This window comes from Phoenix dactylifera, chromosome 2 (genome assembly GCF_051530095.1).
Source record: "Phoenix dactylifera cultivar Ajwa chromosome 2, Ajwa_hap1_PhDact_Kaust_v1.1, whole genome shotgun sequence".
Lineage (NCBI taxonomy): Eukaryota > Viridiplantae > Streptophyta > Magnoliopsida > Arecales > Arecaceae > Phoenix > Phoenix dactylifera.
The window spans coordinates 39,778,595-39,806,552 of NC_143191.1; the positions used below are offsets into that span (position 1 = coordinate 39,778,595).

The 27,958-nt window shown below is 37.9% G+C and overlaps 1 protein-coding gene across 3 annotated transcripts; it reads left to right on the forward strand.

The window, feature by feature from the left end:
• The first annotated feature begins 6,678 nt into the window (after nt 1-6,678).
• LOC103715905 (bifunctional aspartokinase/homoserine dehydrogenase 1, chloroplastic-like) lies at nt 6,679-27,954 on the forward strand. Of its 3 annotated transcripts, XM_088716369.2 has the most exons (20): nt 6,715-6,894; nt 7,293-7,358; nt 7,885-7,952; nt 8,593-9,988; nt 10,111-10,391; nt 11,538-11,626; nt 11,713-12,016; nt 12,354-12,406; nt 12,498-12,712; nt 12,850-12,937; nt 13,016-13,129; nt 21,945-22,043; nt 22,186-22,380; nt 23,637-23,719; nt 25,522-25,747; nt 26,453-26,598; nt 26,823-26,958; nt 27,204-27,287; nt 27,365-27,457; nt 27,544-27,954. In XM_088716369.2, exons 5-20 carry the CDS (start codon nt 10,301-10,303, stop codon nt 27,787-27,789), a joined length of 2,262 nt encoding a protein of 753 aa, XP_088572495.2. In that variant the 5' UTR covers nt 6,715-6,894; nt 7,293-7,358; nt 7,885-7,952; nt 8,593-9,988; nt 10,111-10,300; the 3' UTR covers nt 27,790-27,954. The 3 variants fall into 3 exon arrangements, with proteins under 3 accessions (XP_008801921.3, XP_088572496.2, XP_088572495.2); XM_008803699.6 differs by lacking the exon at nt 10,111-10,391 and having other exon boundaries at nt 6,679-6,894; nt 8,593-8,967; XM_088716370.2 differs by lacking the exon at nt 10,111-10,391 and having other exon boundaries at nt 6,692-6,894.
• The last annotated feature ends 4 nt before the right edge of the window (nt 27,955-27,958 follow it).

Consider the following 27,958-nt stretch of genomic DNA (forward strand, 5'->3'; position numbering starts at 1 on the left):
CCTTGAAGACGAGGAAGTTTGTTTTTAACCACCTTGTTTAACAATAATTTATCTGAGTAACAAGCTGAAGCCGGCTAAGGCTGCAGATGGGTCGCATTAATCATAACTCGATCTGACCCGACCAATTTTAGAGACCCGATCAGATTCTAAAATTAGATCTATTCTATTTTCGGAGTCAAGCCTGAATTTAGTGAATTCAGACCCGACCCAACTTATTTAAAATTTGGATATTTTTAGATTTTCAATGTTATGACCCGATCTGATCCAACCCGATTCAACCTGATCCAACTCAAATTTATAAAATTATTTGAGCCCACCGGCTGCAGCCCGCGGAGATATAAACATAAGTTCTAAAACCATAGATAAGTTGATCCGATCCGGACACGAACCAGACTCAAATTTTTTAGGTTGGGTCTGAGTTATACATGGATCCGACACGACTCAAATGACATGTTGGGTCAAAAATTATAGCGATATCGGGTTGGGTCTAGGTCCAGAATTAGGACCTAAACAAGAAACAGAGTTGGGTTGAGATCACTCATGACCCAATCCGACCCGACCCATTTGCACCCTTAAAGCCAACAAGTTCGCATAAAATTGGTGGATTAGACGACTTGGTTGTGTAAAGGCCAGAAGCATATAACCCGCGTGATGGGGGATACAATTTTTTTTCTTCTAACTATTGTTAAATATAACATAAAATAAATATAAAATAACAAGAATGATACCCACACCATGCTTCATGTAGTTTTTCTTTACAAAAAATTTAATAATATATATTTATCAATATAATAAAATAATATATTATTATAAAATAATAAGATTACGATGATCCAATCAGTATATAATAAGAAATAAAAAAATATTGAATCATATTTAAATACAATATAGCAAGATCATTAATATTTATCCTTTCACTTTTACGTGAGATTATGATAAAAAAATGCATTAAAAACTAATAAAATATTAGTATAATCTAATGACATGAGTGGGGCGTTGGCATTGTGCAATACTAATGAAAAGTATTTTTTAATATTAATATATATCAAGAAAATATGATTAATTCTATATTTATTTAGTCATGCTAATGAATTCTTGGTTTCATAAATATATATTAAGCATACATTAGCATATATCAAGCAAATATGATTATTGATAATATTATTAATTCATCTATCAATTTAGTAATACTAGTAAAATCTTTAGCAACAAATCGTCAAATAAATTTCTTGCGTCAGGTGGAGAGAAGAGGGTGGTAGATAGAATGATCAAACGATTGCTATGGCAGAGGGAATCAACTAGGAACTGGCATCTCCTGGTCCCTAATATAATTTAATGAGGTAATAACCTTTTTATTTTGTTAAAAAACTGTATTAAATAAAAACAATACCTATTATCCGAAATAAAGAGTTCTATCCATAAACGTCATTAATATAGGTATCCATAAGCAAAGCCTCCATTTTGATTGTTTGTGCGTGTATACTAGATGTCCTGAAAAGTTATTTGTAGGTATGGAAAATCCAACAAGGAAAATTACTTATGGATCTCTACGTTAATGACAATTATTTATAAGTCCCACATGGAGAGGTTGGCATGTGGTCAGGCAACGAACTATAAATTTGGTCATGGTCGACCACTTTAACATTAGAGGGACTAGTTATGATGCAAGTGCTGAAATACATCATGTATATGATTTTATTTATCATATCATTTTTCTAAATCAAATTTATTTTAAACATAGTTATTAATTGATGCTTGTAAGAGACTTTATAGGATTTCTTATCCCATGCGAGATTAAAATAGCACCACAGAAACCAGAACTAGAAGCAGAAAAATAAACTAGGAGCAAAATTATTAAACTAATAATTAGAAACTAAAGCAAGTAAATAAGGTTAACCTTATTTTCTGCTGAACTTTTAGCCTGCACCTCCATGCTTCACAGGGCCTCAGTAAAGCAAACTCCAACCTCTTGCCAAAGCCTTCTCCCGAACCGTGGCCTTGCACCATAAGATCTGAAGCAGCCTCTAACCGTTGAAGGATTTGAGAAGAATCTTGAGAGAAAATTTTTGCTATTGTTTCGATGATAAATAAGAGTACATAAAAGGGAGGGGTATTTATAGGTTTCAGACCCCTTGCATTAAGAGGAAAATCATGAGGGCCTCTTGAAACACATCCGAAAAACTAAAATCCGAAGTCGTTCAACTGAAAAAAATCGAGAAAAGATTGCTTCTAGAAAATTTTCCTTTCGACAATGATAAGGTTGCTCTTCGGACAGTAATTTGTTTGCTTTCTAATGGTAAGCAAGTTAGTGCTGGTTTCTAAGAATTCACATGGTGCTTTTGTTGTCCAAAATAAGCTGAGATCGGACATGTACAAGATAATGCTAATCTTAATATCCTTTGGAAGCTTAAATAGGCTGGCATTGTCTCCCAACTTCTTTAGGATTTTATGAGGTTCTTTCTTTGATGCAGCCTGTAGAAGGTTCCTGGTGCAAATCTTTCTGGAGTCATTCTTACCATCAAATACTAAACTTGAACTAGACATCTCGTTGTGTATGGTTGGCCTGCTACTGATAGTGCTTTGTCTACTCATGGATCATCTTCCATACTTCTCCATTGACATCCTTGATGTTAAAAAAAAGGATTTACGAAATCAAATGGAAGCTTATGGGTTTTGCATATACCTCACTAGCACAAAACCGACTACTTAGAATCTTCGAAAGGGATTTTCACATTGCTTTATATATCTTTTTGAACAACTAATTAACTTTAGAAACTTTGATTAGTACATCGGTAATCTTCGAAGCAAAACTTCGTTACGAACCAAATGTTAACTCATGGTAGGGTACACTACTAGAGTGTTACATACAAATCCACCTAAAAAAATTAGAACACAAAGAAAGAGAGAAAGTGCTTTTTTTAAAAAAATATTTTTGACACTTGGCTTAGGTACATGAAGTTTGTTTGGAGGCCTATGTATAGGAGTTTCTCTATGAAACCCACAATAAATGACCCATCCCATTAACTTAATTTATTTAGATAGCTTATATCTTTCAATTGGCTCTTCAATTACCAAACGATTGACTTTTCAATTACCAAGCCATGCGCACCTTCATTTGCTTGTTTGTTGAGCTTCAAAGCATGTAATAGACATGCTAAAATATGAAGAGTTAGGCAACAAAAACAGACATGGGTTTGCCCACTATAGGTGTCCTTATATTAGTTTCAAAAAAGTGTCTCGCTATGCCCTAGACACATTTAGCCACTATTTCAGATTAAACTTCTCTAATCCCTCTCGAGTTCTGATCTCAGAGCCATGTTTAATCCCATCATGGTAAAATACCCATGATTATACCCCAACTCTAGGAAGTGACATAATTTATCGACAGTGAATATAAAGCTTAACATATGTGGTTCTAAATAGTCTTTCCTTCGCCTCATGATATTTAATTTTTGATCAGTCACTTTTCTAGCAATGTCTCTTTAGACTGAAGCAATCATAGTTATCGGGCAACATACTGAGATAGTAGCTACTTTAATAGCATCATTGTGCACATGAAAGGCAATATCCTAACTGTCTCGATCAACGGATGTGAAAAAAACCCAACTATTAGTCCACAAGTTGCGCGATCCTAACCATGCATATTTGCAGTCGCACGATTCTAACCATGCAAATTCACAATCATGCAATACTAACTGTTGTGGGGGGGGGGGGGGGGGGGCTTGAATTTAGTCCCACATCGGCTAGTAGCGGAAAGATTTCGTGCCTTAAATGGGGGGTGGAAATCCTTTCCTCTCGAGGGCCCTTTTGTAGGACAAAACCGTGAGGAGGGCTCCGGGTATGCTCGACCCCCAAAGCGGACAATACCTCGAGAGGAACGCGGTCCTCTTTCTCTGCTAGCTTAATGTGGGCTAGGCTGTTGTGTGAGGCTCCGGCAGAATGCCGTCCCCGCAACAGATGGCGCGCCATGAAGGGGCGCCTCCTCTCTCCATTGACTACCCTCCAGGACTGTGGGGGCCCGTTGGGGTAAAACCTGGCCGGAACCTTCCCGCTGGGGGGGCTATGTTGTGGGGGGGGGAGGGGCCTTGAATTTAGTCCCACATCGGCTAGTAGCGGAAAGGTTCCGTGCCTTAAATGGGGGGTGGAAATCCTTTCCTCTCGAGGGCCCTTTTATGGGACAAAACCGTGAGAAGGGCTCCGGGTACGCTTGACCCCCAAAGCAGACAATACCTCAGGAGGAACGCGGTCCTCTTTCTCTGCTAGCTTAATGTGGGCTAGGCTGTTGTGTGAGGCTCCGGCAGAATGCCGTCCCCGCAACACTAACTATGCAGATTCTCATTCTCTCCTCTATAAATATCAGGTATGGAGATCCATCAGGTATGAAAAGAAATCTGAATAACATACTTTCATACTTCTATCTCTTTTTCATCTCTTATGTTTTCTCTCGAAACTCTGCCCCAATCGAATAAGTTCTAGCGACCCTCTAATCGTGCTATGTGGTTGCAGATTGGCTCTAGCACTATGCAACACTCCCCTAATTTAGCCAAGCAGAGCAGCTTGCTCATTAGAATGTCCGCTTATTAGGTCGGATTCTGAGCAGCAACATTAGGCTAACACCGTCTACTGGTTGGGGAGTCAAAGGAGCACTTTGGAACTGTTTAAAAACTTGAAGGGTTAGTTTGAAGCTTTTAAAGTTGGGGGGTGTCTCCAAGACACATCCAAAGTTAAAAAGGTGTCATTGTAATTTTTTCTTTTTAAAAATATATTTCTCTTCGGGATCCTTTTTTTGCTTTAAGTGCTAGCTTTTGACTCTGCCCTTGGGCTTTGCTCATGAGGTCACTTGTCTTTGATTTCATTTGCTAATGAAATAAGGGATCACGATTCCATACTCGTCTCCCTTGCACTCTTAAGGTTAACTTTGATAGCAGGACGGAGGGCAAAGAAGGTGTTAGCTTTGTGATTAGGGATCACGACTCCAGACTCATCGCAGCTAAGGGGCGATGCACTTTTGACAAGTCAACATTCAGAGCAGAGTTAAGGGCGGCATGGGAGGGGATTAACTACACGAGGCGAGTTCTCGGAGTAGACAATATTTATCTGGAAGGAGACTCAACCACGGTAATCGAGTGGATTTGAGGACAACACACCTATGATGATCAGCATCCACTTCTTCGGGACATACACGAGCTTGTAAGAGAGTTTGGCTCCTCCCGGGCTTCTCATATCTATCAGAAGGCGAACAGTGCGGCGGACTGGGTTGCCTCCTATGTTGCGCACCATTCGGAAGAGTTTTTCTGGAAGGACCAGGAGTCTATTCCTTTCCCACCATGTTATATACTTTTTTCTGACTTTATTGGATGCACTCACACATAACTTGTGTGAGTCGCCGCTGTATCAAAAAAAAAAAAAAGAGGGGAGGGGGTTGAAGTTTTTCCTCACTAAGTGATACATAGAAATTAAGGATACAATATCCCATCTCTACATAGAACAATTTGTGGTTTAAACCATGAATGCAATTCAAGATCTACTTTGATCCAAAGCAACACAGACACGGACATATTAGCACTTTAAATTATCTAGCAACACCAATCGAATAAAAAGATAATGATATGCAAGGCCTTAGTCATAGCCCACTGGTTAGGCCCACTATATTGCTGGGCGTACCAAACGAAATAAGTTTGGGGTCTGCATTGGGAGTAAGATGCCAATAGATTGATGCACCAAAACCAATCATTCTCAAAAATGAATTCCAAAGCTCGCCATGCATTCGTTTCACATCCAAGCAAAAGCAAGATTTCTATTGATTGCTCGGCCTAAACTATAATCATTAGTCGTGGAGAGAGTTAACCAAAGAATCCTATAAATCCACCACAGCACCTGGTTTAGCTCACAGATAGAGCCAATGCCCATGGAGAAAACTTACAAGATCGCATGCCAAACTTTGCATGCGTGCATTGACTCATCCTCTTTCCCTCCCTTTAACATCACCAAGCAAGATGGTCAACAAAACAACATTACCGGGTGCACTTCGCTGGCTGTCTTTCTCAGCCCATTGGCCGGACTCGAGAGAAACACGTGCCGGCCGTTGAAATACGTTTTACCGGAGGCTTGACTGTGCAACCTACGGGCCCATCTCTTTGGACTACGTTGAAGTAATGTACCGAAACCGTACAAAATTCGGGATAACGACCCACCAAAACATGCCACGCATGAGTTTGTAGTACCCGAACCTTGCCCTTCGAGCGTCGCCCGCCTTCAGTGCCGTGATGCCCTTTCTTATTAAAACAGCGAACCTATGAGGGTAAAATAGAAATTTTATTTTTACATTATGGATTTTTTTAATATTTTTTAAATATCGAATTTTGCATGTATCTTTGATCTGCTATTTTATTTTTTTATTCTTATTTATATATATACCTACTTTTGTTAAAATATTAATAGTTTTAAATTAAAATAATTAAAATATTTTTAATTGATAGGCGTATAACACGATTGTAATAAAAAAATAATTTTAAAATTTTATTTTATTTTTAATTAAAGTATAGTTTATTAATGGGTTAAAAAAGTTTGTATTTTGAAAAAAAAAACAATGTTTTATAAATTTTAGGAAGGTGTTTATGTAAATTTGAATTTTTACAAGGGTATTTATGAGCTTGGCTTTTTAATCATCCTGGAAGCACGTGATAAGATTGGTGGGCAAAAGGGGTTTGAGCCTTCGCTCTGGTTTTTGGCCCCTTGCCGTTCGGCTCTCCTCTCCGAAGCCGCCACTACACCATTCCCCGGCTCAGAGATGAGGTCGCTCGCGATCGCCAACCCGTGCGCCTCCTCCGCCCTCCGCCGCTCATCTCCGCTCTGCTCCGAAGATCCCTCTTCGCCGCCTCTTCTTCCCATCAGGTTCGGCTTTCCCTCCTCCGGACTGTTCTTGGATTCGAGTTCTACGTCGATTTAGTATGTACCATGAAGATATGTACAAGCTATAGCTTCAAACTAGTTCTTGTTTTTCGTGAGCATCAAGAATCGAAGACTACGGGTGGGCTTTGGTCCTGCGTTCTTTCTTGTTCCTTTTGTTGTTGAAAACTTGAATCTTGATTGGTATAATGGCATTTGATCCATGTGATTTGGATTCGTGTCACTTTGAACCCACTTCTTGCGATTCCTAAGCATCGAACATCCAATATTGTCTGTTGGTTTTAGTTTTTCGGTTCTTTCATGTTCGTTTTATTGCTAAAATTGCGACTTGGTTCGTACTTTGGTGTTTATTGATGTGGTTTGGATGCATGTGGGTAATGCAGCTGTGCTCTTTTGCAAAGTCGCAGTGGTGGAAAACCCGGAGGTTGGCATTTTGGCGGTGCTCTGAGGTGAGTAATTTCTTTCTGCTCGTATTATTTGTTAAAAGGTTGTATATTGAGTGCTTTTTTAGTTGCGTAAAAAAGTATCCAACTTTTTGTGAACGGTATAAAGTTCTTGAAAACCACCAAATTCTTGTTTTGACTTTTTTTCATCCTTTTCTTGGGTTTGTGAGTGAGTTGGGCTAATTAAGTACATCTCTAATCTGTCTCTTTTTAAGTTCACGGTCAATCTGGATGGTATTCCAGATTTTTTTAAGGGCCCTTTTTGTGAGTGTTATGGAGTATTTTACTTCCAAGTTAACCCCTTCTTTCTTTATAATTTGTTAACAATGCCATTTGGGTATTCGGGTGTTATTATGTGTTGGCCTTTAGTGCTACATAATCTAGTCATTTCTTGATGAGGAACGTATTCTTTACCACAAAATGTGGCTTTGATGGTAAATAAGTGATCCACAATCTAAGTTGTTGCTTTTGTGTCTTCAGAAGTTCACAGCATCAAATTGGTTTTGTTAATCTGCCTTTATTGCTGTTTCAGGATAGATTGTGCTTCTCGAAGCATAAGAAAGGATGGATCCAATAACCATATCTTCGCTTCTATTTCAGGTATTTGTAATTTTAGCCGAATGATTACAAACTAATGTTTGTGATTTGTGGGCATGTAGCTCTTTTTTCCTTGATCAAAGCGACTAAACGTTAGCCCAATATTTGGTTGTTGGCCTTTTTTCCATCTTATGAAAGGCTACATCTGATATCTCTGCCAACCTTTCCAATCCTTTCTTGCAACTTTATTTTTAGTTTCTTTAGGCTCCTACTACACCCCCACACCCCCCCCCCCCCCCAACCCAACCCAAAACCAAAAAAAAAAAAAAATACATATTATAAGTACTTAACAAGCTAGGCCTTTTTAAATAGCTCTCTACCTTTTTATATCTAAATCATTATTCGTTTCGATCTAACCTTTCCTTCTAACCAAGCATTTAGGTGCCTGTAGGTACTAGTTCGTACTGCAGAAAACATACTGTGTTTGCCCGGTATGAGCATAGTACAGCTGGTATTTACCTCTATGTTGCTGTGCATACTGACCTATGTCAACCTGTGCTGGTGCATTTCAGTCACTGCCCCCCAAACCCCTCCACCCAAGGCCTGCATGCACTGAAATCATATCTTTACTATTCAGTTTTGCATACCAGCCTTTTATTAATTAACATCAATTACTCATTTTTACCTTTTCTGTTCTTGACAGATGTTTTGGTTGAACAGTCTGTTGAAAATGCTCATTTTCCTAGAGGTGACATGTGGTCTGTCCATAAATTTGGTGGGACATGTATGGGCACCTCCAAAAGAATTCAGAATGTTGCAGACATAGTCCTGAATGATTCATCAGAGAGAAAGTTGGTTGTAGTTTCTGCAATGTCAAAAGTGACAGACATGATGTATGACCTTGTATACAAGGCTCAGTCAAGGGATGACTCTTACGTGTCAGCAATTGATAATGTTTTTGAAAAGCACATGTTAGCAGCAAAGGACCTCCTTGATGGAGAGGATCTCGCTAGATTCTTATCTCAGTTGCAATTTGACATCAGTAACCTAAAAGCAATGCTTCGTGCCATTTACATAGGTTCCAAATTATTCAGCTTTTTTTTTAATGTTTATTTTAACAAAAGTCAATTCTGCTGGTAAATTTGCTGCATTTTTTGAGTAATCTGTTGATTCCCTTTTTCAGTTTCTACTGCATGTTCTTCATGGTCTTCAAAATGCATGAGTCATTTAAAATTGTAACGTTATATGCTGATCTGTTGTCCATTTTGTTTTTCTTCCATGGATCTTCCACTTCTTTGACTCTTGAAGTACTTCTTATCCTTAGCCCTGACTGTCTCTGAATTTCTTAATGCTAAATTTTTTATTATTGGATTACTTCCTTTTTTAACTTTCATTTTTGTTGTTTTATTCCTTTGATTGTTGACATTGTTTTTTCTTAAACATATCATCCTTAAGATGCAAAATGCTTTATACTGTTTACATCTCTGCAACTTCTCTATGTGTATTTAACACTGTGATTTTGTCGAATGCCAACAAAGAGCCCAATAGAATTGATTCGAATTCAGGTGATATTTTTCATGGTACATAAATCACATACCAAATCCAATCAAATGGAAACGATTGCATGAGACTGACATGAAGCTCGTGCAGGAAAGACCTTTTAATTTTTGGAGGTTGTGATGAGAAAATACTAGGTACATGTTAGTTGAGCGCACACACATCCACGCATTTACACGTGCGCATGTGCACACACACATACATACATAACACACCCATGTACACTAGTGCATCATATCTTCACTTCACTTGCAAACCTCGTTTGATGAGATAGAATGGCTGAAAATCAACATCGCCTAACATGTGTTCTGGATTCCTGAAAATCACATGGTTGATGGGTAAAAAATAGAGAGAAAAGGTACGACGGTGAGTGTTTGATACAGTTCATATCACCTGAGATGAAAAACATCTCTAACAGTTTGGTCATGAGTGTAGGCAATTGAGATCAATAGGAGAGGAAGGAAGAGGAACACACTTCATGCATGAAGGGTTGACACTCAAATCAAGTGCATGGATGACACAGACTATGTGCCTTGGAATAGGTGTTTATCCACACTTGTTATTGATATTTAATTCTTTCCCTTAGAAAAGATAATTTTGTTAAGTTTGTCAATCAATTACATAGAGAGAATATGCATGTGCAACTGATTGTTTGATCAAGCAGAAAGAGAAAATATGCATGGAAATGGAAGGATGTGGGATTGCGTGGTAGGTTTCACATGGTGACTACTAACTACCATGGTTGGCCTCACAAAGTAGATCATGGTGGGGGCATATGTGCAAGTAATGATTTGGTTGCAGATTGCTGTAAACCTCCAAATGCCCACTGATGGGGCATCCAGTGACCCCATGAAATGTGTTTGCCTCTACTTGCATGCGGAAGCTATTCACAGGGAGCTGTCAGATGCTCCATCAGGCGGTTGTGTGGCAGCTGCAGATTTGCAGGTTGCTCCAAACTAAACTGCATCTATGCATGTCTGCGTGGGTGTATATATATGCGCACACATATGCAGGGACTAATGACACATACTTCATTTTGATTATTGGTTGTGTGACAAATTACAAGTGTCAAGAAGTAGTACCTCCAAACCTTTTAACTTCGTAAGTCTATTGCAAAAGGAGACAAACTGAACTTCCACTTGCTTTTTTTTGTAACATCCCATGAATAGCATGAGATTTTGCCCAAGAAGATGCTCCTAAGAATCACCAGATACATTTTCTTTGTATCTACATCACTTGTGTCTTTTTTACCCACAACCTTTTCCATGCAATGTATATGAAACTAGATCTGATGACTTTTCTTTGGTATTATTTTATTGTCTTGCTGCTTGTTGCATTTCTTCTTCACGATATCCTGTATTTCACACATTCACAGGTAAATCTAACTTGCGTATTATTTAGGATATCACCTTCAAATTCTATCCACTGAATAGCTAGAATACCTATTCATTTCCACTTTCCAGGGTATTTGTGTGGAGACCTTCTTATTCTGATTTGTTTAGCATTATCCATCTTATTGCAAGGTATTTTTATTATTGCACAAGAAGTATATAAGGAAATTCTCTGACTTCTATTACCTTCATTAGAAAATGTTTGGCACATTGAAGGGTGAATTGTACTTTTGCATCATGTCCTTTATCAGTTTGTTTGATTCTAAAGGCCATGATGTTTCCTAGCACTGCTGCAAATTGTTGCTGAATTAATTTGGTATAAGGTTGGGGTAGAAAAGTTAGAAATTAGAACAGTTATGGCAAATTGGGTTAACTAAAGGTCTGTGGACAATGCCCAAAGCTGATACAAGGGAACATATTTGGAGTCTATAATAGATTTGGCACCTCTAGTTGGACTATGACAGTTCAGGAATTCCATTTGGGTTCCACTGGGTGGTTTTATTCCAGGCTTTTTCCTCCTTTTGTAGTTCTGTTCGAAAAGCTGATAGTCCATGATCTTTGCTTCTAACCTCTTTTTCCAAATTATCAGCACTGTCCATCATTTGTTATACTCATCCATGCATATTTGTAATGTGATTGTTTCTTTGTGCTGTGTTATTTTATTGATGATCCTTCTTGACATTCATAATAAACTCTGCAGCTGGTCATGCTACGGAATCCTTTTCTGACTTTGTTGTTGGTCATGGAGAGCTATGGTCTGCTCAGATGTTGTCATATGCTATAAAGAAGGTTTGCTAGACTTACAACAATTTCAGCTACCTATTCTCTAGAACTTCAAGATTACCTTTTATAGGATCTTTTTCTCTATGGTGCAGTCTGGAAGGCCTTGCAGTTGGATGGATACACGGGATGTCCTTATTGTTAATCCCACTAGTTCTAATCAAGTGGATCCTGACTATTTAGAATCTGAGAAGAGACTTGAGAAGTGGTTTGCACAATGTCCAGCTGATACAATAATTGCCACTGGCTTCATTGCCAGTACACCCCAAAATATTCCCACAACTTTGAAAAGAGATGGCAGCGATTTCTCAGCAGCCATACTGGGTGCGCTTGTAAGGGCTCGCCAAGTCACTATCTGGACTGATGTTAATGGTGTATTCAGTGCAGATCCTCGAAAAGGTTTCATCTTATTCGTAATTGTATATTATTTCTTTATGTTAATGTGCATAATAATATTAATGCAAATTATAAATCCTATTTAGATCCATATTGCATTATCATTATAAATATGTACATTTTTACAAATCATATATATCAGATAGGTTTCAGCATCCCATTTTGAAAGCATCCACTAGTGAAACAAAAATTTCAATAAGCTTACATATACATACATATCAAATAATGAATGCTTGAAAAACTGGTTTCAAACTTTAAATAGTAGATACTTGCATGGCAATTACTGAAAATATGTAATAATAAGTACATGTCAGTGCTGAAGAACTCTTCCTATTTGCAGTTAGTGAGGCTGTGATATTGAGAACATTGTCTTATCAGGAGGCCTGGGAAATGGTCAGCTCCATTGTCTTTTGTTATTTGCTGAAACGACTTAATTTTTGTCTCAGAAATACTTTGTAACTTGAAAGTTTGCTTATTTTCGCAGTCCTATTTTGGGGCAAATGTTTTGCATCCACGAACCATCATTCCAGTAATGAAGCATAACATTCCCATTGTGATTAGAAATATTTTCAATCTTTCTGCTCCTGGAACAATGATTTGCCAACCACCTGTGAATGAAAATGGTGATAAAAAGAGCTTGGAGTCTGTTGTCAAAGCATTTGCTACGATAGATAATTTGGCTCTTGTTAATGTTGAGGGGTGAGACTTTTTTATGAAATACAAACATACATATATATGTATGTATGTATGTATATCTTGCTGTCAATATTTTCATGCTGCAAGCTATGGATGCAAATATTTAAATGTTTTATTCAGTATAGCTCATTGTTATGCAGAAGTGGAATGGCTGGTGTTCCTGGTACAGCCAGTGGTATCTTTGGTACTGTGAAAGATGTAGGAGCTAACGTTATCATGATATCTCAGGTATCTCCTAGTTTTTCTGTTTGCCTATCTTGGTCTGTGTTATTTATCATCTTCTTGCTAATTATTAGTTTGACTCAGGCTAGCAGCGAGCATTCCATTTGTTTTGCTGTGCCCGAAAAGGAAGTCACAGCCGTTTCTGCAGCCTTACAATCTAGATTCCGCCAAGCTTTGGATGCTGGGAGGCTGTCTCGGGTAAATAATTTTCCCTTTTTTTCCCCCACAGACATGTGCTTGAAGTCCTTTGTGTGTCACCCCATAAACATTTGTCACTAGAAACCCTTTTATCAAATGCAGTTGGGGCTAGTTCTGGGATAGTGGAGTCTGAATGTGTACCCCACACAATTCTTGCTTGTGATAGGCCATTCTAATGAACTTGATGGGGTACTTTTATATAAATCAATATTTTTCATGCCTTGTTTGTATCATCTTTCCTTGAGTGTCAATTGATTTTGTATTCCCAATAATTTGTTACTAAGGGGAGACGAATAGGAAGATTGTTTGTGAAGTGTATAGTCTTGGACATTCTCATAATTAAAAAGTTTCAGCATTCTGGTCCCCTGTAATGCAAACTCTATGCATGCAGGTCACCTTTTTGTTAATGTTCCTTTGGATGTAAAACTAAATAAAATAGCCCCTTTGATGATATTTTGAGCAAGAAAATCAATTTTGCATTAACTAGTTGGAAAAGGTTCTATCCAAGTTATATTGGGCAAAATAAATAGCTAGCTCTTCCTCAACCTTCATAATCTACTTAATGTTTATTGATTTGCAATATCTTAAACATTATCATTGCAGAACAAAAGGTAATTTTATGTTTATGACTGATTTCCAGTTTTGCCTTCTCCCCTTGTTCAAGCTATTTTCAATTATCTTTCACACATCTTTTTCATTGTCTTATAAGGCCAATGTCTTTTCTTATGAATGCTGACAGAAAGCAAACAACTAGGAAATTAAAGCCCTTCATGATATCTACACTTGGCATATATTATGTCCTTCCAATTAGAAATGCTTGTTGGATGCAAATAGATTTACATGTGAAGAATTGACCATATTTAATTGTAAGGAGATAGAATGGCAAGATATCTAATAAGGATAGGCACGTATAATATGCAGACTACTTTCCAGTGTTCTCTCCAATGAGGCAATAACCCAACTCTATTTTTTTTCCAGCCAATGGGAACTGAATATCGTTCCAGTTGGATGTTAATAGTGCATGCATGCACAGTGATATAATTTTCTCATAGTGAGTAACCTTTTGCCTCTGTTGTAGAAGGGCTAGTAAGTAATTCTACAACAGAAAACATGATTATCATGGAATCATATAATCCTTTTGCATCTAGGTTTGTACTCAAGTGGTTGTAGCTTGTAGATTTAGTTATGTTTTTCACTCAGTTATAATGGACATACTGTCCATTCATCTGACGTGGATATTACCTATATTGACATAAAATGACACTAAAGGCATTGAGAAGTTAAAATTTTTGTACATCACATCCGTACTAAGTAAATCAATAAAGTGCAATGCTTTTTCATGGAGTTTAGGTGGCTAGAACTAGAGATGAAAGGTACTTTTGCCAAATATATATTATGGGTCTCCTATTAGAGTTTGGATTAAGTGGAAACAAATATTTTAACACCTCATAAACTGGGAGGGATAACATAGAAGCAACGTTTGCCAAACCATCCTAAACTAAACCGGCGGGAAACTAGGATGGTTCAACGTTTCGAGATGAAATAGTTGGTGAACTGGGCCAAAGAGGCATGAACCAGGTAGAATCGACTGGTTTTGCCTGATTTCAAGTGATAGTAACCCGATTTGACCTCGCCAAACTCACGCGTCATCTTATAAAGGCTCCTCTTCCCTCCATATTTAATTTCAATTGCGATATGAATTTATTTCTCTCTCTCTCTCTCTATTTATATCTAATACAATAGGGCAAAGGAAGAAATTTCTTCGATCTACTCAACTCAAATCTCTTAATAGAATATTAGAAAATAGGAAATTGGTGAAAGTTGGGTCTAGGTTCCCATTTCTTTCATTAAGGATAATAAATCTTAGTTACAAGACCTTTATTAATACTCATGAGATTCGTCGTCGCTTGATCTGCATTGGATTTCTCCTCTAATAAAAAGAGGTTACAACTTTTCCCAAATAAGCATGACTAGTGGAAATAATTATAAAAAAGCTAATATCCTGCAAAAGTTAGATCTTTATTACCATATCTATTTTGTCTTCAACAATGTCACCTAATTCTTTCTAGATCAAGAGATATAGCCGATCCATTTTAAGGCCTGAATGATGGAATTTGTGCCTAATCTCTAGTTGTGTCAAATCCTTTAGGGATAAGCGTCATGTCGTGGAGCTTGAAAAGTATTCTGATTTCAACAAAAAAAAATAATTCACCTCAATCAAGTTAGAGCTTTTAGAAGTTTGGCGCATGTTTCAACTTCTTGTTATGGAGGATCTTACTCCCAGACCTTGTCTACACCCACCCTTAGTGGGCAGAATGGTCCACATCCAATCTGATGATCTTCTTGGATCAAGACTCCTTAGGGGATTTGACTCTTGCGAAGTCAGAATTGGAGATGTGGAAACACCCACATCCCCATCTTGTAGTTGAACTACTTAGCTTTGCTTAGAAGCTAACCCTTTCGGCCAAACTGAAAAGAGTCATCCTCTTTTGTTTGGTTTTTCTGACCTTCCTCTCAACAACAAAGTCTTCAGTCAACGGCTTTTCTTTCTCCACCTATAGATCATCCACAGCTAGTAGCACTGGTTCCTAGCCTTGGTTTTCATCTAGCATGAAAGGCTTGAACAACTTCAGCTTCTTAGCATTAATTAATGAGTACATCTCAATATGAAGTGGCAAATCAAGTTGGGAACATCTCAATATAAAGTGGCAACCCAAGTTGGAAGGCATTCTCCCCTATCTTCTCTAGAATTTTGAAGGGACCATATCAAGTTGGTTTTAGCTTCCTTTCTTCGTTTTTTAACCTCTCTTTCCCTAGGTGAAGCTAGACTAACTTCCCTCTTAGATGCTGCATTTCACTCGACACTTATCATGCCTATCTTAGTGTCATTGCTGTAATTAATGTAGTTAAGTTCCAACCTCCTGATGCACCCTTTTGATGTTTTCCAGAAATCTCTGAGCTCGTGCTTGGTCATCCTCCATGTTGTTTCTTGTCTTAGAACCAATTTTGAACTCTAGGTCAAAGGGGCTTTGTGGTAGATAGCCCATGTAGACCTCAAAAGGTGACTTCTATTTGTCCCAAGTCTTTGGATGTATCTTTGGATCTAGGTAGAACAATAGATAACTCAATTGTAGGCAAATTGGAGATAAAACAAGCTAGCATCCCAAGTCTTTGGATGCTTGGAATTATATCCCTGAAAAACATATTTGTCCAATTCATGACCTCTATTTGTCCATATGTTTGTGGATGGAAGGTGGTGCTCCTTTTCAATGTGATATCCATCATCCCCTATAAGGGTTCTAGAAATTGCTAAGAAAACGGTTATCATCATCTGAAATAATGAGAGAAGGTAGCTTGAAAGTTTCCAAACATGCTGAAAGAACAATCCAGTTGCTTCTTCTCTTGTAATTGTCTTTATGTAGGGAATCAAGCATGTCATCTTATAAATCAATCGACCACCACAAACAATAGTCATGGTCTTGTCCTGGCAAACCTCCCAGGAAATCCATCAAGACACTCTCCAAAGGTTTGTTGTGTATACAGTCCCTGCCTTTTTGTTGCAGGGCTTCGATGTGCTACATAGAACATGTTTAGCAATTGAGCCACATCTTGCTGCATCTTGGGTTAGTGGACATATCTGAGATACATATCTTCTCAGATTCAATGTAGTCTTTTCTACTCCAAAGTATCTTGCAACCTTTGAAATGTGAGTCTCTCAAATCCAATGTCCTCAATCAGTAGCCTGAGGGTACATAAACATGCTCCTCATATAGTAGTCAAACTTTGTCAACTAGCCATTCTTCAATTTCTCTAACTCCTCCTGAAAATCTAGATTTGTCGCATACAGGTCCCTGTACTCATCATGGTAGAGTGGCTAAATCTGCATGGCAACCAAAAAGATGGAAATTACTGATGATTGAGGCCTGGATCACAAGTTAGCTAATTTGTTTATAGCCCCCTTTTATATTTATCCACCACTGCAGATGAGATATTCGCTTTATGTGCAGTTTGTTGCAGTTTAGACTGAGTTTGGATGAATTGAAGTGGCTTGTGGTCTATATGGATGATAGTTTCATTTTCTAACAGTTATGAATATTAATGCTTTATAGCTTGATGTTGGGCATGCAACTGCTTATTTGGATAGTTCAACTCTGCACCCTAGAACACCTCTGAGTGGCATACTACTAGTCTTCCATCTTGCATGAGAACAACTCTCAGTGTATACCATGATGCATTAGCTTTGATCTCAAAGGGCCTCTGCAAATTGGGCAATGGAAGGACTGTTGCCTTGTAGATCTTCCTATTAGAAGTTAAAAGGTGTCTTCATGCTTCTTGGATCACTTGAACTTTTGATTTGCCTTTGTTAAGTTGTATAATTGTCCTACTATTATAAAGAAGTACCTAATAAATTTTCTAACATATTAGCATGCCCCAATAAAGCTCTGCACCTCAGTCATTGTCTTGGGCTGAGATCAATTTCTGATGAGCTTTACTTTCTTTGAATCAATTTTCAGTTTGCCTCTAACCACGAAGCTTGGGTACATCAAAGACTGCTTCTCGATCTCTTTTTTTTTTAAAGTTTAAATTCAGCTGGTTTTCCTGCAAAACCTGACGTTTGCGTTGTGTTCAAATGTTCTTCTTAGGTATTGCTGTAGTACAGTATATTGTTGAAGTACACATTCATGAAGTATTCAATGAAAGGCCGAGGCACATCATTCATTAACGTCATAAAGGTGGCAGGGGCATTACATAAATCAAATGAAATGACACTCGAACAAGACCAGCTTCATCTTGAAAGCCATCTTCTAGGTGTCTTCTTGGTGGATTCATACCTGATGATGTCTAGATTTCAAGTCTTAATGAAATAGCTTGTATGCTTGAGCTGGTCCAACAGATCATCAAAATCAAGTTAGAGTATATCTGTTCTTGATGGTGATCTTGTTCAAGGCAAGACAATCAATGCACATCTTACCGGCCACTATTTTTCTTTGGTACTAGAACCATAGGCAACTGACATGATGAGCTGCTAGGCTTGATCACACTTTAGTCTAGTAGCTAGGTGCTTTGTCTTTTGATATCTTCATTATCCATTATTGATTTTCGATTGAGGTGTAAGTTGGAAGCACCCCTGATTGGCTGAATCTCATGTTCAATCACTCTTTTAGGTGGCATCCCCTTCACTTCTTGAAACAAATCTACAAAATTTTTCAATAGTCGATTGACATCGACTTTCTGGCTAGAACTCAAGGCCTCTGTCGAGGGATGTGGTCTCTGTTGAGTGACATCACCCTTTTCGGCATTAGTAACATGAACTTTTTGCAAGGGTTGACTAGTTTCTTCATTTAGGCAGCAGCTATAAGGTTGATGTTTCCTTGTATTTGGGCAATGTTAGTCTTGAATTCCTTCCCATCATTCATGTGCCATTATTTTAATTGCCGCCTGTAGAAGACTGCATCCCGATTCTATGGAGAGGGGCTCCCAAGGATGACTTGATAAACATCAAGGGAACCCCTTCGCACGCCTCCTCGTCAATGTTCCTCTCAGTTATTGCAAATTTAAAGATACATTGCTTGGTGATCTTCAGCTCGATATCCTTCTATATCTATCCTGGAGTGTAGAGAGGAGGACATTGGGTATCTTGCAACCCTAGCTTCTCTACGCCAGGCTTTCGAAGATGAGATTTTTTGGTTGTCACCATATCCATGATTGGGTAAATGATACTCCACTTCACTTGAATCTCTTAGTGAAAGAGCTCTTCTCACTTTTGTGAGTTTGCACCAGTTGTTGTGCCGATCTTCCCTCTCATGAGACTCAATTTTGGGTCTACTTGCTCGAGTTGAGGCAGCTCCTCAACCTCATTCACATTGAGGACCACCTTCCCCTTTTTCTTCGGATCCTCATTGGTCTTTTTTTCCTCATGTCTACGCTTATGTTGTAGCTTCTAGCATTCTTGCTATGCCCACTGATCCCACAACGATTGCAATGATTCTTCTAAGTTTTGTTGGCTTGCTTCTTATTCCACTTTCCTTTCTGACTTGGTTTGTTGCCACTTTTCTTTGACTGGTTATTTTTCTCACCTGTCCTTAGCTTGTTCTTTTCCTTTATTCCTAGAGCCTTCACGCTTGCTTTGCTGATGTCTTCAACTTTTAAGAGCTTCAGCTCTTTGGAGATCTTGAATATACTTCATGAAGATTGCATGATCATCGATGGAGATCTTGAGAAAAATAGCCTGCTTATAGAACTTAGTGATGTTGTCCTGGATTGATTATACTTCTATACTGGGTATTGCCACTTGATCTATCGATCTTTTTTTTGATTGATTGGATAAAATTGCTTCTTGATCAGGCTCTTGAATTTGCTTCATGTTAGACTAGAAATATCATTCTTTCTGATGTACAAAATTCATTAGGTAAGGGCATGATTGAAAAGCTTGAGGCAGGTAAAAGCTACTTTGTGGATACTAGTGATGCATAGATAGTTGAATAGGTCTCTGACTAGTTAGAACTGGTCTAACCACTTATCGAGGTTCTCTGTATTGATAGCTCCAACATATAAAGAAACTAGATTCTAGCTTGGATTTTGGAAGGTTGAATAGGGAGATTTTTTTGAGTATTTGACAGTTGGTCCTTGTATCTAGACATTGGAAACAACTTTGCTACGAGAGTTGTTGATGCTTAAGTTAAAGGCATCACGAGTCGAGATCCAATCTTGGTGAGTTCGGTAACTTCTCTAATTATATGAGGTGCCCCTTCATATCATCACACATCGAGGTAGAAGTAACAACTATACTCGTCTTTGTCCTTCGATGGACCTCAAGCATTGATAATAGTTCTCCTGTCTAATTATATTGCTTGAAAGTTTGAACCATAAATTTGAGCCTCCCAAATTAGAAGGCGACCACTCTGCTACCAACTTTATCTAAGTCAGGGAGAAGGATGAAATTCCTTCAATCCTCTTAACTCAAATCTCTTAAAAATATATTTAAAAAATGGCAAAAGTATGGTCTTGGTCAAGGTATGTCGTACCGGCTCGAACCGGGCGATACGGGGCATACTGTACTATACTGGTTTGGTATTGGTACTCGGTATGGGTGGTGTACCGACACTTGGTATGCCAAAAAAATTCCGTACCGTACTATACCGATACTGTGCTAATGTGACACTGGTACGGGGTCCGGTATCGAAACGGCGAACCTTGATCTTGGTCATCTTTTCTTTCATTAAAGATGATAAAATTGAATTACAAGGTCTCTATTTATATTAGTGAGGTCTGCACTTACATGATCTGGTTCGGATGGATTTTGCTCCTAGTTAAAAGAGGTCATAGGCTTTCCAAATTAAACATGCCTAGTGAAAACAATCGTAAAAAAGCTAAACTCCTACAGGAATAGATCTCAACTGCTATGTTAACTTTGTTTGCAGCCATGTCGCCTAATTCTTTTTGAATTAAGAGATATACTTGGTCAAAGTCTTTCCCCCCCAAAAAAAAGTACTTCGATTAGCCTTTTTCGAGACCTAAGTGATGGAATTTGCCCTGATCTCTAGGTGCACTGAACACTTTAAAAGTAGGCATCATGTCATAGAGCTTGAAAAATTACTAGATTTTTTTAAAAAAGGGCACCTCAATCAGGCATTTTATGGGTTAGTTAGGGCTTTCAGTAGTTTGGCGCATGATTCGGTTTCTTGATATGAAGTATCTTATTGCTGGACCAATTCAGACCTACCCATAGCGGCCCAATGGTCCACATTGGGTCTGATGATTCTCTTGGATCACTCTCTCCCTTCCTCTCTCTCTCCGAGAGCTCTCCTACCATGGCTTAGATGCGATGCTTGCAGTGAGCCTATTCAGCCTCAATTTGACGTTTTTTGCCTGGACAACCTCAATTTGGTCAGAACACCCACAGTAACCCTACCGAACATGTCTCCACTGTCACCAATCAGCCTCGATGCCCTTGATCCCCCGGCCCCAGCCACTAGTAGGACTTTAACCTCCCTCCTTCCCTTCCTCTCTCAATTTGTGGGTAAAACCCTAGATTGGGCACACCTTGTATGGGTCACGGTACTGTTTCAACCAACCTTGCATAGAAGTCTCAAACTCCCAATAAACTTTTCTTTCATGTGTCTTTTGTCTTTTTCTTTCGCGTGGTGTGTGCATGTGTTTGTTTGGGGGGGGGGGGGGGGGTTATGTAGAGTGATAAATAAGTAATCATGATAATTATTGTACTTACAAAAAAATATATACACCTTGTGATTGCGCTTTAACCAGTTTATGCATATCTCTAGAAAATCCTGTCTTGATGCTTTAGTTTTGTGTTCACTTTTGCTGATGCTTCTCCTTGTTTATGCATTTTATGAATCTGGATGCTGAATGTTTTCAGATATAAGGTCAGCAGGTTTTCTTGTTTTTAAAACACATACTGCATTTTTATTGCGGAAATCTAATGTCCTGGAAAAGAAGGTAAAATATTGTTGTTGCAAAGTCAAATGTAAAATTATGACTATTGGGCGATATCAAATAACCTGGTCTACTGTGAGAGATATAAGCATGTTAAACGAGTTGCAATTATTCTCGTAATAAGGTTGAAAGTTAAAGATGGTCAATTTGCATGTTAAACAGAGATAAAGTGGTCAAATTGGTGGGTCATAACTAACGTTTTGTCTCAAACACAGTTTCTTCAATATGGATGTACCAGTCTGAGGGACAATATTAAAATTAATGTATTCCTGAACCATCAATTAATGAAACTATGCTCTGCACTTCATTTTGTTCTTCTTCTTCCTTTATTTCAACTTTATTCTGGCTAAACTCTCTTCAGGTCGAGGTTATTCCAGATTGTAGCATTTTGGCTGCAGTTGGCCAGAGAATGGCAAGTACTCCTGGAGTTTGTGCAACTCTTTTTGATGCACTGGCAAAGGTATTAGATATAATATCTCAACACACACTAATAAAATGACCTGATTTTCATTTCATAGAATTTTGAAATCTTCGTTTTGACTTTTATCTGTTAGTATGCTCCTAGATTTTGTTACTTTTTTCTGATTATGGTTATCTTTCAGGCACACATAAATGTACGCGCTATAGCTCAAGGTTGCAGTGAGTACAATATTACTGTGGTGCTGAAGCAAGAAGATTGTGTGAGGGCGCTAAGGGCTGTTCATTCAAGATTCTACCTCTCTAAAACAACATTAGCTGTGGGCATCATTGGACCAGGCTTGATAGGAGGCACACTGCTTGACCAGCTAAGGGATCAGGTCTTCGAAAAGTTGAATTATATATTCCTGATTACATCTTCTATGAAATTTAGGCCTAAATTGGTTTTATTAGACAATAACTCTATAGCTTTCTTCTATAAATTTCTCTCGCGTACTATTGATTTAATTTTCAAGTTGGTGAATGCGATTTTGGGCGCATGGCGATACATAGTTTGGCTTTCTTTTCTTTTTGATTGTTCAGACTTTGTAGAACCACTGTGTCATGAATTTATGTCACCTATGTTTTTCCTTGAAAACTGTAAGTATTTTAATCACAATACAATTACAAGATTGCTCTGGTTGTTAAATTTTGCCTAATATTTGCTTGACATCATCAAATTGAGAGTCTAGGTGTGTTTGCTTCAGCATTTGCTGTGTTCTGCTCTTGTCAGTTAATTCTTTATGATCCAGTAGCCTGGCTGTCTACCTGTTTTGCTAGATGGTATATTTAGAGCTGAAAGTGTTGGATATTATCCAACTGTGTTCGTTTGATATTATCCAATTGTATCCACTTCCGTTTTGACTATTAGCACTATTGGGGCTATGTCCTTGTACACCTGCTTAACATCTCAGTATGAGTACCTGTATCGATTGGGTGCCGGTTTGGTACAGTACCAGTTCGTTATTCGTAGATTATATTACCAACACAATGGTAGTTGGTGCCAGATTGTATCAGTGAGAAGGATGTTCTAAGTACTGGTTATCCACCGGTCCAGTTCGATACTGCCAGTATGGACCAGTAGTTTAATCATTGGTTCAGTGTTTCTTGACATCACTGGATTCAAAGTTTAATTGATGATTTTACTGAAAGAGTGCCAGCTTTTGCGAATTTCATGGTGTTGGTTCATTCTTTTTCCTTGGTGGCTAAATTTGAATTCAAACAGCAACTGAAATTCAACTATTTTAATAATTCAGCCAACAACAGCTACAGCACTCTGTTTTATTGTACTAATCCTCAGATCATTGTCTTCCAGGATATTTCTAAACAACTACACTATACAATTCAACCCTCATGTTTTCTCATCAGGCTGAACTTGTATTTCTGTATGCAGACATTGCTTAACTATATTCTTCTATCATACACATATCATTGAGGTTGATATTGTCATATTTTAATAGATGCACTTATTTCTTTTTTCTTATATGTTCTATCATTATCCAATGCATTTAAAATTTACAGCGACATCGATGAATTTGATTTTTTTTTTTAAATGATTATTCATCTTCACATGAAACTTATGTATGTTACTTTGCAGGCAGCACATCTAAAAGAAAAGTTTAACATTGATTTGCGGGTTATGGGAATCACCGGCTTAAGGACAATGGTTTTGAGTGACATGTAAGCTACTATTATTTGGTGAATTTATGCTCTCCTTTCAAGTTTTTATTTTAGCTGTACTGCAGTTGAAGCATAAAAACTAAAATTTCATCATTTCAACTTCTGCATTTTAATGCATGAGGTGTGTTTCATGTTCTTGCTTATACATTCTTCATTATGTCCTGAACTCTGAAGAATCTCGACTGATTTCTTGGCAATTTTTGCTAACTGATTGTTTGCGTGATTGATCATTCATGTCTCTGTAAATTTTAAGGTCAAAATCTTATTCTTCATTCTTGTTAACTTTTGTATGAATGTAATGCTTACACCAATAGTTAGCATTTCTCGTACCTCCTTTATTGGGTATACTTGTATCTTAGGTTTTTAGTTTAAATAGTGATGTTTTGGCAAGTCTTGAAGTTTGTTGATAATAAGAAAGAAGGCTATAAGTAACCTGTCGGAAGTAGAAAACATGCAGCAAGCAGAGTAAAAAGAAGAGGCAATATGTGGAATGTTCTTAGAAAATGGATGTTTGCTATGTTTAAGTAAAATATATGAAATATAGTCTTGTAGCAAAGGCTACAGTGATGCTCTTCATGACTCATTTAGTTCATGAGCTACAACCTGACAACATCAGCCTTACATTGCAGAACACAAGTTCTAGCTATCAGAACAACTTTTTTCATCTCACCCTCAATCCCCACAGTCATGGTGATGGCGAGGCAACTTGTCTTGGTTTGATTTCCCCCTACTGCGTATGCACTCTTCCAATGATCTTGGTGGTTACTCTCCCCGTTTCATAGGGCTAAGATGAATAGAGTATTCCCTGCGGTGCACTTGATAAACCAAATGGGTTGATAACAGCTTTTCTCCACTTCAAGGAGATTGGTGCCAACTACTATGTATTTATCTATCCAAAATGATCATGTCCACATGTTTGCTCTCATTAGCACCCATTTCTTTGAAGATGGCCCACTTGATATTCTTTTTGATTCCAAGAAATGCCAACACACAACTCATCATACTCATCTGATTAACTTTACTTTCCTATTAGTAACAATTAACGCATCATAGAGAATGGTACTAGAGCCAAAATGCCTGTAACTCCTTCAGCCTTATCAACCCTTCATCGAGAAAATTGCTTGACATGTCTTGATTAGGAGCAGAGTGGGAAACAAAAGGAGCAGAATTCTGCTTTGCAACTCCCATCTGATTTTGGCAGTGTCTTTTAATTCCTTTTTTCCTGCCTTGCGTGTGTTGTAACTCTACCTGAGAGACACGCATGAGTATCATATATGTTCAATTATGAAGAAATATATTTGTGTAACAACTAAGTAGTGTTTACAGAACGCTGCATATTTTCATGCTCGCTTATTTTGAGTATTTTGACATTTTTTTAAGGTCAGTAGGTTCTAGTTTAATATAAACTATTTTGTAACCCTCAATATTGGGCTTATCAAAGCTGTACTTAATTTTGGATTAATTTAGTTTGATTTCTCATATCATTGTTATAGTAACTTTCTTGTTTTCTATGATGTTCAGAATTTGATTATTTACTACTAAAATTTCAAACAGGCAGCTCCTGCACTTAGACTTGTTTTAACTGAGGCTCTTAGAACTTAGTTATTCTACCTTGGCTCCATCTACTATTCAATTTATATTACTAACTGATGTAGTTATATATCATTCTCTTGGTTTAAAATATCTCCTTCAGTGTTTCCCTTGATTTTGTTTCAATGGTCAGTTCACACAAAATTAGCATGTTTCCATGCCATGCACATTACATTGTTCTTCTAACCCTTTTTTTTTGTTGCTTGGTGCAGAGGAATAGATTTAACCAGATGGAGAGAATTTTATAAAGAGAAATCAGAAGCAGCTAACCTAGACAAATTTGCTCAGCATGTGCATGAAAATCATTTTTTCCCAAATACAGTTCTGGTGGATTGCACAGCAGATACAAATATTGCAAGCCGTTACTATGATTGGTTACGCAAAGGAATTCATGTTATTACACCAAACAAAAAGGCAAATTCAGGACCACTTGATCAGGTAATTATATTCTTTGGACAGGCCCAACTTGCTTCTAATTTATTTCCTGTGATAGATATTATATTTTAATTTCTACCTTCTATTTTAGTTATTTATCCTGTTGGCTTCGTTGGTCATCCTGCCCATGTTTTATTTCTGCAGTGCAGTATAGTTATTAATGAACAGATCAATCCATTGTGCTACAAAAATCTTTACTGCAATATATTCATTATGATGCAAAGCTCCCCAGCGACATTATACAACTGACTAGACTGACTTCTTCCTTGTTTTTATATGTTTCGTAACACCCATGTCTATGCTAAACCAAGTTGCTAGCTGCACCAGTACCTTAAAGTAGCCTTAGATTTCTAGAATTTTTTCATTTCTCGCCTTGCTACATTGTTGAAATAATGCTAGCTTCAAGAACTAATGACTTGGGGAAATTAGCATCTTGAGTAGATAGATATGTTAGCACTTGAATCTATTGAGGCTTGAAAGGCTTGAGCGCTGTACCATTGAATCCCAGTTAAAGTACCATTCTAATGATTTTCCCCCTTACATGTAGTCTAAGATTTCATAATAAAAATGAAAGAGATTGGGTTTTATGGTGACCCAATTATTCTTTCTGAATGAGCTATAAGTATTTACATTTCTGTTCCTCATTTAATGTTTTGCTTTCCCTTTTGGAACCCTCTCTAACATGCATTCTCAATTTATACTTTATAGTATCTGAAGTTGAGGAAACTACAACGGCTCTCTTATACACACTATTTCTATGAAGCAACTGTTGGTGCTGGTCTCCCAATCATTAGCACTTTGCAGGGACTCCTTGAAACTGGTGATAAGATTTTGCATATTGAGGGCATTTTCAGGTCAGTCTGCCAAACATGTATCTGATCAGGCTCATGTGAAGAACATTTGGTTTGCCTAAATCATATTATATAAAGATATGCTGAATGACCTATTTGGTGAAAGCGCTGGAAGAGAAGATACTTGGTTTCTATCTTTATGTTCAATAACAGTGACCTAAACAAAATTCGTAAACCCTTCTAATTTTCTGATCCAGTTATTTTCTTAATTACTGGCGGTATTGCAGTGGAACTTTGAGTTATATTTTCAACAATTTCAAAGGAACACGATCTTTCAGTGAAGTGGTGGCTGAAGCAAAGGTGGCTGGATATACAGAGCCTGACCCAAGAGATGATCTATCTGGAACAGATGTTGCTAGAAAGGTGAGGATATGTTCCAGATTTATTCTGTGATTTATATATGGATTAGTCTACGAGAAAGTTTGCTTTAGTGATTGATGAACCTGCACACCCCTCCCTCCAAACAGACCCCCAAATAGAAGAGACAGGCTATCCAAAAATGTTCTTAACATCTTAGCCGTATTCTCAGGACTTGATGAGTTTACCATGTGAATTAGTATTCCTGGCTTCTGTTGCTTCATCTATTAAATAAAGCTATTTTGCTGCAGGTCATTATCCTTGCAAGAGAGTCAGGTTTAAAGCTTGAGCTATCAGATATACCTGTCCAAAGCCTTGTACCAGAGCCATTAAGAGTAAGAACTTGTAAATTTAAGCTATAATACTCTCTAACTAATGAATGCACGATGCTAAAGATTTAGTGAATCTGTAGGCATGTTCGTCAGCTGAGGAATTCATGCAGAAACTTCCAAACTTTGACGAGGATAGGACAAAGGAACTAAATGATGCTGAGGCTGCAGGAGAGGTTAGTGATTTAGTGACCCCATGCCCCTTTTTGTCGATATGCTATGAACTTTCTTGGAGGATTTATGAGTTTTGTTTGATCTGAAGGTGGTGAGGTATGTTGGGGTTGTGGATATGGTTAATGAGAAAGGAATGGTGGAGCTAAGGAGATACAAGAGGGAGCACCCATTTGCACAGCTATCAGGCTCTGATAATATCATAGCTTTCACCACCACGAGATACAACAACCAGCCCCTGATTGTCCGTGGACCAGGTGCTGGTGCAGAAGTTACAGCTGGTGGAGTTTTCAGTGATATATTGCGGTTGGCTTCGTATCTAGGTGCTCCATCATAAGAACCTTGTTGTGATCTTATGAACATTTTTCATGTTCTTTCCGAGGTGCTTCACTATGTTATTTAAAATATGAAGTAATCAAAGCATGCACAAGGTCATAATGTTCTAATTTATACTTTATCTACATTAATTTATGCAGTGAATGGAAAATTTCCTGTTGAAATATGTA